Source organism: Pongo abelii, chromosome 5, assembly GCF_028885655.2.
Source record: "Pongo abelii isolate AG06213 chromosome 5, NHGRI_mPonAbe1-v2.0_pri, whole genome shotgun sequence".
NCBI lineage: Eukaryota > Metazoa > Chordata > Mammalia > Primates > Hominidae > Pongo > Pongo abelii.
This window is the reverse complement of record NC_071990.2, coordinates 76,484,300-76,496,988: the sequence shown is the minus strand read 5'-3', so window position 1 is coordinate 76,496,988 and position 12,689 is coordinate 76,484,300. Positions and strand designations below refer to the sequence as shown.

The following is a 12,689-nucleotide window of genomic DNA, read 5'->3' as shown; positions in this document are numbered from 1 at the left end:
TTTTTTTTTTTTTTTTTTAGCCAGGGGTCTCACTGTCACCCAGGTTGGAGTGCAGTGGTGCAATCTCTGCTCATTGCAACCTCCACCTCCTAGGCTCAAGCAATCCTCTAACCTCAGCCTCCTTGGGGCCTCAGACTCATACCACCATGCTCAACTAATTTTTTGTATTTTTGGTGGAGACAAGTTTTGGCCATGTTGATCAAGTTGGTCTCTAACTCCTGAGCTCAGGTGATCCCTGCGCCTGGGCCTCCCAAAGTGCTGGGATTACAGGTGCAAGCCATCACATCTGGCCTCCAAATTTTTTATAGTATTATATTACTTTTATCATTTATTTATTTATGTATTTTTAGACGTAGTCTCACTCTGTCGCCGAGGCTGGAATGCAGTGGCACAATCTTGGCTCACTGCAACCTCTACCTCCTGGGTTCAAGCAATTCTCCTGCCTCAAGTAGCTGGAACTACAGGCGGGTGCGATCACACCTGGCTAACTTTCGTATTTTCAGTAGAGACGGGGATTCACCATGTTGGCCGGGCTGGTCTCAACCTCCTGACCTCAAGTAATCCACCCACCTCGGCCTCCCAAAGTGCTGGGATTACAGGCAGGAGCCACAATGCCCCACCACTTTTATTTTTATTTTTTATTTTTTTTTGAGACGGAGTCTTGCTCTGTCGCCCAGGCTGGAGTGTAGTGGCGCGATCTCGGCTCACTGCAAGCGCCACCTCCCGGGTTCATGCCATTCTCCTGCCTCAGCCTCCCGAGTAGCTGGGACTATAGGCACCCCCCATCACGCCCAGCTAATTTTTTTTTTTTGTATTTTTAGTAGAGACGAGGTTTCACCATGTTAGCCAGGATGGTCTCAATCTCCTGACCTTGTGATCTGCCCGCCTCAGCCTCCCAAAGTGCTGGGATTACAGGCGTGACCCACCGCGCCCGGCCATTTTCTTTTTGCTCAAACTTTAATTTTCTTTTTTCTTCTTTTTTTTTTTGTGAGACGGAGTCTCACTCTGTCGCCAGGCTGGAGTGCAGTGGCACAATCTTGGCTCACTGCAATCTCCGCCTCCCAGGTTCAAGCAATTCTCCTGCCTCAGCCTCCCAAGTAGCTGGAATTACAAGTGCACGCCACCACACCCAGCTAGTTGTTGTATTTTTAGTAGAGACAAGGTTTCACCATGTTGGCCAGGATGGTCTCGATTTCCTGACCTTGTGATTCATCCGCCTCAGCCTCCCAAAGTGCTGGGATTACAGGCGTGAGCCACCACACACGGCCTTCAACTTTTATTTTAATTTCAGGGATGCACGTGCAGGATATGCAGGTTTGTTACACAGGTAAATGTGTGCCATGGTGGGTTTGATGCACAGATCATCCCATCACCTAGGTATTAAGTTGCGGGGAATATCTTTCTTACCAACAGAAGAAATGGCATAAAAATTGTCTTCTTTAACTTTTTGCTATGAAATTTTTCAAACATAAAGAGTAGAGGTAATAATGATGAGCATCTACTTGCCATCATTGAGTCTCAACACATTTTGTAATTTTGAAAAAATAAAGACGTTTTCTATACAATTTCAATACCAATAACAAAATATATTAAATTATATAAAAAGTCAAAGTCATTTGGGTTAAAATTACATACCTTAATTTTGGCCATCAAAGCATCAATGGAAATTTCCAGATCCTTGATCCGTTTATTCATCTCTGGTTTTCCATCTTTCAACACACTGACTACCTCATTAAATTTATCAAGTCGTTTTTTCAGTGTGCCCACCTTAACCAGGCCATCAATGCTGTAAAAATAATACTTCATTAGAGCTTAATTTCATCCTTTAGTACTTTTGGCAGATTTATAAAATGCTAAACAGGGAATTTCACTTCTGTTTTCAATATTATCTAGTATTCTCTTTTTCAGATCTCTTGTTGAAGGCTAAAAGAAATCAAATATGAGTGTGAATGACACTGATGCCTGTCAACAGGATTAAAGCCTTCTACAACTTTGAGAATTCAAATCACAGAGGAACTTAATCTAGTCTCTTTGAAAAGGTGTGATGGATCAATAGAGATATTCAGACTTCCAATTTTTAAAAGTCTAAATTAAAAATGAAAGATTCAAATAAGAAATAAAGACTAATTTATAATGGGACAATGTAATTCCTACAGATAATCTTGAAAATTATGGTAAACATATTAGTGAGATGTTTTTAAAAAAAATGTCACCTTGACATTATCAAGAAACTCAAATAACTAAAATAATTGGAATAAAAGAGCTTCTCTCAACTACTTATTTCTTGTTTTATAGTCTTTACACATTTTTGTATGCCACTTCAAATCCTTTTATAGAATGAGGCAAGTAATAAGGCAATAAATGAGTTAACTAATTTCAAATAAATATTACAAATAAAAGACTAATATATCATTTTACAAAGAACATGAGAAAACTTGATATCCAAACTGCTTTTTATAATGACTTTATTGTCATTTTGTATTACAGTAACTAGGTTTTGTAGAGTTCTTTTTGGGAACTATTCATCTTACCGAGGTTTGTGTCTCCTCTTGCAAAGCCACATTCGGATAGTTTTTTGCATTTTAATGCACGCTTCAGCTCGATATTTTATTTTGTTTTTCACTATGTGTAAGAGTAAAATAAAATGATAGAAAATTATTCAGTTTAAATCTGACATATATTTAAAAAACTCATTTTCACAAAGTAATTCTCAAGAAACATGAAATCTTGACGACCCTATTATTATATATCAGACATCAAAAACAGAAAGTTTTAACATCTTTTTTGTTTGTTTGTTTTTGTTTTGACAGTCTCAACCCAGGCTGGAGTGCAATGGCATGATCTTGGTTCACTGCAACCTCCACCTCCCAGGTTCAAGAGATTCTCGGCCGGGCGCGGTGACTCACGCCTGTAATCCCAGCACTTTCGGAGGCCAAGGCGGGCAGATCGTGGGTCAGGAGATTGAGACCATCCTGGCTAACACGGTGAAACCCCGTCTCTACTAAAAACACAAAAAATTAGCCAGGCGTGGTGGCGGGCGCCTGTAATCCCAGCTATGGGAGGCTGAGGCAGGAGAATGGCGTGAACCAGGGAGGCGAAGCTTGCGGTCAGCTGAGATGGTACTACTGCACTCCGGCCTGGGTGACACAGCAAGACTCCATCTCAAAAAAAAAAAAGATTCTCATGCCTCAGCCTCCTGAGTAGGTGTGGTGGGACTACAGGCACACACCACGCCGGGCTAATTTTTGTATTTTTATTCGAGCCAGGGTTTTGCCATGTTGGCCAGGCTGGTCTTGAATTCCTGACCTCAAGTGATCCTCCCACCTCAGCCTCCCAAAGTGCTAGGATTACAGGTGTGAGCCACCGTGCCCAGCCAGTTTTAACATTTCTATAATTTCTTATTCTTCTTAAAAATAAAAGGATATTGAAACTGTCTTTGCAAAAATTACAACTAAGGAAACTATGTAAAAGGGAGTTTATCTTGCTTCTAACCTCTAAGCTGTCCTTGTTCATTCTCCTGGGTGTAGGCCAAACTAATCTTGGGAAAGAATTTAGTTTATTAAAGTGTAACTTTGAAACAAACATGATAATAACCCTTTCCCAAAATAAACCCCCTTCTTGTCTGGGGAACCAGTCAGCCTTTGTAGGACTAACAAATTAGCTCCAAGATTAGAAATTACGGTTTAGGAGCCACACAGCCTCCAGCTGCATGAATCTGAACCTCCTCAAATTGCTCCCGGGTATAACATCACAGTTGTAACACCTAAAATCAGTGCTTGAGATATTTTGCAGACCTTCCAATGTACCAGCTGATGCCACCTAGATAGGTAATCTGGCCCAGCCAGATCTGTGCTCCCAACCAGGAACAGAAGAAAGCAAGAAAAACTCAACTTTGACCCCCTATGATTTCATCTCCAACCCAAGCCCCTACCTACCAAATTATCCTTAAAAATTCCGATCTCCAAGTTTTCAGAGAGACTGATTTGAGTAATCATAAAACTCCAGTCTCCCGTACAGCCGACTCTACATTAATTGCTGTCTCTCTACTGCAATTCCCATCTTGATAAATCAGCTCTGTCTAGGTAGTGGGCAAGGAGAACCCACTGGGCAGTTACAATATCATGTATCTGGTTAGGCTTACATTTTAAATGCATTATTTCCTTAGTATGCTACACTGATACCTCCCAAACTGTCTTAGGCAACATTTGTTCTATGAAATGTGAATAGGTATGTCCTGAAAAAAGGATTTACCTGTCAAATGAGTTTATGGAAAGCCGTACACTACACTTCTGTATGGAGGTTCACAATGAACATACAGAGTGAAGCCTCTGAGAATCCTACAGCAAAGAAATCTACTTAACTTCAGTTACTCAGAATTTCCTAGGATGATCTGACCTTGAACTTTTTTTTCAGAGCTTCCTATTAACATTCTGCAAAGATCCCTGCCCGGTTACTGACTTCGGTACCACTGTAGAACACAGTCCACAAATGAATGGTGTAACAGATGATTTTACTATAATGTGTTTTCTATCATAATGTAATGTGTAAAGCTGAACGTATTAAACTACAGTAATAAAGATATTTCTATTTTATTTGGAAAATGATGGGAAAAAGATTCTGCTATCTTTTTGCTTTTTATATTAATAGTTCTCTTTTTATTGTCTAACAAAATACCTCAAAATACCTTTTTTCTTTTTATATTAATAGTTCTCTTTTTATTGTCTAACAAAATACCTCAAAAATAATCTTTGTTTGCATGATTCTTTTTCATTAGGCCAAAAGAATTTTCCTTTTCTACTGATAAGGAAAAATTCACTGGATCCTTTTCATGTATCTAGCACTATTCCAGGTACTCTGATGAGTATAAGGGGCAACTGTAAATATAATCAAGTTACTGATTCCTACACAGCTCCCAACAATTAAAGGTTTGCCACAGATCCTTAGGTAACCCCAAAATGTTCTGTCCCTCACTTTTGTTTTGGGCCAGCTATGTAGCTGCTATGACCTGGCCAAACTACACATAAAAGCAGCTTAGCCCAGTATGTCAAAGGGGTTTGAATTCCTAATCCCAAAAGCCATAATCGCAAATATTGAAATCCCAGAAGATCAAAATTCCTAGATTAAAATCCCTAACATCAAAAATCCCAAAAATCCCAATCAGAGGAATCATAGAAGAATTTCAAAAAGAGCAATCTCATGAAGAAAATGAATATGAACATATTCTCCAAGAAGAACCATGTCCTAAAAGAAAAAAAGCACCTATTATTCATGGTACAAGACTTCAAAATATAGTTAATGACTGAGAAAGACAGCCAGCTCTTATGGACTATCTCCATTCAACTGCCTATAATCTATCCTCTGATACACTTTTTTGTATGTCAAACTTCCTTTTTAGTTTTGGGTTTTTTTTTCTTTTTCTTTTCTTTGTTTTTATTTTCACTATCTTAAATTGTTAGCATTTTTTAATTATGTAGAAATTTTTAGAGAGTTCTAATTTACTGTATTCATGTTTTGCAAATTTAACTCCATGAAAACGCATTATCACAACATTTACTTTCTGGGTAAACACTGTGTATGTATATAAAAACACTGAAACTTAATCAATGAACAGATGTCCTTTATCATACATCTGCACTTGTAAAAGATAAAATTTCTCAAGATCTCAGTTCTCTGGGCAACTACAAATGCAGTGGTGACTGCATACTATGATTTTTGACTGATCTCATCAAAAGACAGCTTGTTCATCATCACAGTATTTCAGATGACTGCAGTAACAAAGCTGGGTGCACAATTACCAATCACAATAATATGTGTTTACGCATTTCACTTTTTACCCTATTCTTTATGAATATGGTTTGTCTGCTCCTTACTGTTATACCCATGCAATTATTATTAGTATATGTGTTTATATTTTCAAAAATATATATGTTATTATTGCCTATTTTATTGTGTAAAGTGGCCTATGAAGAGTTTTGTCACGTTTTTATATGTTTCTCAAATCCCCTTTTTAAAATGTAAATAAATATCTTTTTTATTATTTTTTACAGAATCCTAGTTCTGGGACTTTCATCTTTTAAGATTTCAACATTTGGGATTATGGTGTTCAAGACAGTGTCTTTCAGGATTATGACAGACTTCCTTTCAAAGAACAGGATTTAAGAGGGGATGGTGGGGGAAGAGACTGAAACAAAACACTGACACGCCATTTTACATGATCTTGAAAGACACTCAAATAATTTAGACTTCACCTTTTATGAAAGGTAAGTTATAAAAGGCTTCTAGTTTAGAGAGATATCCCTAAGAAACCAGGAAAACCAGTCTGGGAGCTAATGAAATTATTATGCAAAAGGTGGGAAAGGACTTCACTAAGGCACTGGCAAGAAAAAGAAATGAATGTACAGTATTTGGAGAAGGAATCAACAGGATCTGGTGACTGACAATATTTCAGGGATAAGAAAGGAAAGTCAATACAATTACAATTTTTGGGATATGTGTATTGTAGATGCCATGCAGTCAGAAAGAAAAGTTCTGGTTTAAGTCTGAGAGATTAGGGGATGGTGAGGGTTGCGGGGACGAGAGATCAAGACAGTGAGTGCTGTTTTGTTAGGACACTATGAAACTGACACTCCTATAACACATTTGAATAAAGAAAATAAGTATCATACACTCAAAAAATAAAAAAAGAACAACTACAAATAGGAACCTGGGACCCAGTGTGAACAAGTCTCAGTCTCTGTTGCCCAGCATCACCTCTGAGACAGCTTTACAACACTCCACAAACCATCTTAAAACAATGAAGGATCCTATAGGTGTAAAGGAAAACACCTACATTTGATGACTGAGAGTGAGCACCACTGAACTTTCTTCCAGCGACTGCATGTGAGCCAGTGATTGACTCTTTTAACCAACTCTGCTAAGTGGTCAGGGTCAGACTTCATGATTTGATCAAATTCTGCAAACTAGGAAGTGAAATAATTTAATATCAGTATTAAAATATAAATGCATTTGAACACACAAAGACATGAAGTAAACAGAATTCAAATCCAAAATCTAACTGTCTGAAAATGGTCACATGTCAATTACATAGGCCTTGGCAGAGAATACAACAAACCCAAACACACTAGGCCACATTTTGCTTCCTTTCTTTCTTCAGGAGCTTTTTTGGAGGTAAGGAGGTTACTTAATGCTAGGTAGCATATTCAATAACAAAAGTGGGTGGGGGGGGGGAATGACTTTTAAACTACAGATGGCTGGCAAGAAGACTTTATTAAGAAAAGAATGAAAAAGGACTACTGTATCTCTGAATTGGCTCACCCACATTCTCAGATATCCTTATGAAGCTTTTGATAAGTGCATATTAGCTATATAATACCAGGTACCACCAAAATTATTCTGACTCTCCTAACTCCCATTACCCACCCCCAACCTTTTTCGCAGTGGCACAATCTTGGTTAGCTGCAGCCTCAACTTCCCAGGCTCAGGCAATCCTCCCCACCTCAGTCTCCCAAGTAGCTGGGATTACAGGCACGCACCACCACACCCAGCTAATTTTTGTATTTTTTTGGAGAGATGGGGTTTTGCCATGTTGCCCAAGCTGGTCTCAAACTCCTGGAAACAAGCAATCCCCCTGCTTCAGCCTCCCAAAGTGCTGGGATTACAGGCGTGAGCCACAGTGCCCAACCCCCATTTCCATTTTAAACAGAGATGAGAAATTTTTGCTACTAAGTGACAGACAACACAAATAAAACAGCTAATAGGTTCTTAACTAAGAAAATACATTATTTCCACTATATACCACAAAATTCCATAATGATTTCAATCCTTTACCAAATATCTCACTATAATATTAAGAATGCCAAAAACCCATCAACCAATATAATGGCTTCTTATAGTCAAAATTAAATTAAAGGTAACATAACGAGAGTAAAGATATCTAAATCTTTGTCTTAAGCTTTCAATAAATATTTTTAATTTTTCGGGAGTTTAAACAAGAAAAAGTGCTTTCTCTATGAGACTATTAGTTCTCAAATAATTATTAAAGCTCTAAAACAAGATTGTCCAAGCTGTAGTCCATGGGCCACATGTCGCCCAGGACAGCTTTGAATGAGGCCCAACACAAACTCATAAACTTTCTTAAAACATTATGAGATTTTTATTGCAATTGTTTTGTTTATTTAGCTCATCAGCTATCATTAGTGTTAGTGTATTTTATGTGTGGCCCAGGACAATTGTTCTTCTTCCAGTGTGGCTCAAGAAGCCAAAAGACTGGACACCTGTGCTCTAAAATAAATGGGGAGTTTAGAATAAATATGTATAAGTAAAGCTAAACAAATTATGAACATTATATGTAATTATCTTCCTCTCAACTTTTTTTCTTTTCTGGGAAATGGTATGGAAAATGGCAATTCATGTTGTTAGTGACCATATAATTCAAGAATAATACAAATTATTAAATACTTTAAGATATTCACTAACCCCAACTATTTGTTTTCATGATGTTACAGTTTAAAGTAAAAATGTATATTTACCTTGCCAGGTCTAAAAAATACTTTGGTTAACCCAAACTTGTAGTCATTTTCATTTAAGCCCAAAGCTTTAAACAAAGCCTGAAAAATAAAAGTTAAAAAGTTAAATGTCAATTATTAATAGAAAAGACAAGTTCATAGCTAAGAAATTTCAATTTGGGTGGCATTTATACCTTACAAAATAGTCTTGGATCCAATCTTGCAAGTTTATCTGGCATATACTTTTTGTACATGTTGTAGAGTTCATGAAATGAAGCTCGTGACGGGTAACCACCCTGCATCAAGTCCAAAACAGACACCATCCCTAGATTCACGAACAAACACAAAGCACTGTTAATCACTGTTCAGAAGTCCAAAATAACTTGTGAATGATCATTTTTGTAAGTTACTGTTTAGAAACGGGCAATTTATGAGAATTATCAGCAATTAAATATTATATATGAAAATATTTATGCTCATTATGTCCCAACTTATCCACCACCTAAAACTACTATAGTCAAATTTCCTCTAAACCCAATAAGACTCTTTTCTAGAGGCAAATTATTGGTCTCTAGACAGATTAAGTCTAACTGGGCGCAGTGGCTCATGCCTATAATCCCAGCACTTTGGGAGGCCATGCCAGGCAAAATGCTTGAGCCTAGGAGTTCAAGACCAGCCTGGGCAACATGGCAAAACCCCATCTCTACAAAAAAAAAAAAAAATAGAAAAAATTAGCCAGGCATGGTGGTGCGTGCCTGTAGTCTCAGCTACTCAGGGGGCTGAGACAGGAGGATCATCCAAGCCAAAGGAGGTGGAGGCTGCAGTGAGCCTTGCAGGACACTGTATTCCAGCCTGGGTGACAAAGTGAGACACTGTACCAAAACAAAACAAAACAAAACAAAACTAACGAAAGATCAAGTCTAGTTTGTATCTTTTTTTCTGTTAGAAGACTGTGTCACAAACGCAGTATATAAGGCAAAGCCCTGCATTAAACCACTTTCAAAGGCCTGAGGTTAATTTTAGAACAAAATTCCTGAAAGAAACTCCAAAAAGTAGATACATTCCCAAGTTATCATCAGTGCATAAGGCAAATGGAAAAGAAAGAAGAGCTCACTGTTTCACTTTTAAGACTGCCTTTCACTCACTTCTCAAAGCAACTAGACTACTAGGATGATTAGTCTATTGGATAAATATCTATTTTCAGTATAACTCTAGTAAGTGGTTAATCTGAGTCTTGAGTCAATGTGAGCTTTTCAGGTCAGAAAAAGTGTGAGATAGGCAGGGAAAGGCTGAGCTATAAGTGATGCCAGGACTTTTACTTACAAGACCTAGATTTCAGTCTCTGGGACTATTCAAATCAACGGAGAAAGTAAGATTATTCAATAAATAGTATTATGACAAACGGCAAGCCATTTGGAAAAGAAAAATAACATTAGATCCTTGTCTCACTTCTTACACCAAAATAAATTCCTGCTGGCCAAAAATTTAAATTAAAACAAACTCTAAGACTTTTTAAACCAGTGAATTTTTATTTTAAAGTAATCTCACAGGAAAGATGGCCTTTACAGGCAGTCAGATTGAATTTTAACCCATGTGACTGGCAAAGGTATAAGATAACAACTAGTACTCAGAGCTGATGACAGCGTAGGAAAACACACAGATGCATTCTTAGTAGAAAAGTAAGCCAGTGTAACAATTTTGGATGGCAATTTGGAAATATCCCTTTGGCTCGGTAAATCTATTCTATGATTTTTCACACTTGTGGGCAAAGATATGTGTGTGGACAATGTCCAGATGTCCTCTGGGTCATTGTTGGTAATAGAAAAAAACCCAGAAAAAAACTAAAATATCAATTGATTATGTTACAACCATATGATGGGATATGACATATTAATTTAAAAGAATAAAGCAGAGCTTAATCTAACCAGTATAAAAAATATATCCAAGACGTAGAGTTAAGTGGTCACCCCTAAGAGCTGAGATTTCTTGTTACTTATATTATTCTGTACTATTTAATTTCTGTTACTGTGAATTTTCAATATTAATTAATGAAACACATTAAAGAAATCATTCTTATGGGGAAAAAAAAATCTCCAGAACTAGATATAGCTCTAGGCTTTGCTTGGAGAAAGAAAAGTAAAGTTTGGTTAGTATCATCACAGTTTTTGGCCATTTGTATCAAATAAACAAGTACCTTTGGAAATGTATGCATCTAAGTCTCCTGGCTTGCCCTGTAGCTGCAAACTATAAACTGGCTCACAGTTCATTAAGAATTTCATGGTGCTTAACAAATTACCAAGCCTACAACCGCTTTCTCAGCACTTGCAGCTAGTTTACTCTTAAGATGTTTTGAAGCTTAAATTTTTCTTTTAACCACTAAGGCGAATACTCTGCCTTCTAAACATTTCCAGGAACTGGCTTTTACTCTTGGAGTTTGATGAGCGGCTTCTCGGTGCAGAGCTGGCACCCCTCTTTGCTACAAGACAGGCAGCACAGCCCCAAGGTTACAGAAGAAGAAAACTTGCCTTCTCTCACCTTCCCCTACTTTGCCCTGGTGTTTGCCAATCAGAAGATAGTAATTTTATGCTGGGCATGGTGGCTCATGCCTGCAATCCCAGCACTTCAGGAGGCCGAGGCAAACAGATCATTTGAGCTCAGGAGTTCGACACCAGCCTGGCCAACATAGTGAAATTCAGTCTCTGCTAAAAATACAAGAATTAGCCGGGCGTGGTGGTGAGCGCCTGTAATCCCACCTACTGGGGAGGCTAAGGCAGGATAATCACTTGAACCCAGAAGGCAGAGGTTGCAGTGAGCCAAGATTGTACCACTGCATTCCAGCCTGGGCGACAGAGTGAGACTCTGTCTCAAAAAAAAAAAAGGCCAGGCACGGTGGCTCACGCCTGTAATCCCAGCACTTTGGGAGGCCGAGGCAGGCGGATCACCTGAGGTCAGGAGTTCAAGACCAGCCTCAACATGGAGAAAGCCCATCTCTACTAAAAATACAAAATTAGCCAGCGTGGTGGTGCATGCCTGTAATCCCAGCTACTCGGGAGGCTGAGGCAGGAGAATTGCTTGAACCTGGTGGAGGTTGCGGTGAGCCAAGATCGCACCATTGCACTCCAGCCTAGGCATCAAGAGCGAAACTCCATCTCAAAAAAAAAATAGTAATTTTAGTAAAAGGTGTCTTAAATTTATTAATTCTCTTTAAAATGAAAATGGAAAGTTAAAGTACAATTCAAATCTTCAATATCTTTATTTTAGAAAGCTTCATAAATACTTTTGTTTCTACAACTTATTGATTTTTGCATTTTCTCATCACCTAGCTACATGACTGGAACAAATTCTATATCATTATCATTATTACTATTATGATATCTATTATTTAATAAAAGTACAATGAATTGGTATTATCTGTTAAAGTGCCAACATGTCTTAAGATGCTGAAATATACTGCTTATTGAAAGAGGAATCCTAGCCAAAGCATTCATCAGTAGCCCATACTCTCTCCACTAATCTGATGCATATATAGCTAAATCTAAACAGGTGCAACTTGCCAGGACACTAGGTGTTCACTTAGGAAATAAAGAGGAATTCAAATGGGAAAAAAAATTGACTTGAATATTACAAAAATACATCTCTACTTCATGGAAGAATACAACAGACATGAATTACTTAATTTTCCAGTATTTGTTAGCATTAGTCACAAATAAATCTTCATATTTTCTACATTGTTCATTCCATTCAACAAATATTCACTGAGTCTAGTATATGCCAGGGAAATAGGAATGTATGTGTAAGCCAAAACAGATGCAGTTCCCGCCCTCATGGGGCTTATGGAATAAAGGAGGGGAAAATAAAATAATTATACAAATATGTACAAAATTTGTAACTACAACTGTGAAATAAAGGCACTTGAGCTCAGCACCCCAAACTCAGGCTCCTCTCCACGTCAGGAATATCAAGAAAAGCTTTCATAGGAAGTGATGACAGAGCTGAGATGTGAAAGATAAAGGAAAAGGTATAGCAAGAACATCCCAGAGGAGGCAGCATGTGCACAGGTCCTGTGCTGGGAGGAAATATGCAGCATTTAGGGAACGAAAATGAAAGTCAGGGTGGCTGAAGGAGAGAGGGGCGAGAGAGAGTGCAAAGAAATGAAGCTAGGGACACATAGGCCAGGCTCTATGG

The 12,689-nt window shown here is 38.0% G+C and overlaps 1 protein-coding gene across 9 annotated transcripts in view; it reads right to left on the bottom strand.

The window, feature by feature from the left end:
• Window positions 1–12,689, bottom strand: part of MYO6 (myosin VI) — a 163,186-nt gene that overhangs the window by 23,338 nt on the left and 127,159 nt on the right. For all 9 annotated transcript variants that reach the window (XM_054557769.2, XM_009242014.4, XM_054557771.2 and 6 more), the window contains 5 exons: window positions 8,699–8,829; window positions 8,529–8,606; window positions 6,830–6,959; window positions 2,532–2,622; window positions 1,636–1,786 (listed from right to left, as the gene is read on the bottom strand). In XM_054557769.2, coding sequence (XP_054413744.1) covers window positions 1,636–1,786; window positions 2,532–2,622; window positions 6,830–6,959; window positions 8,529–8,606; window positions 8,699–8,829 — 581 coding nt within the window. The remainder of the gene's footprint in view (window positions 1–1,635; window positions 1,787–2,531; window positions 2,623–6,829; window positions 6,960–8,528; window positions 8,607–8,698; window positions 8,830–12,689) is intronic.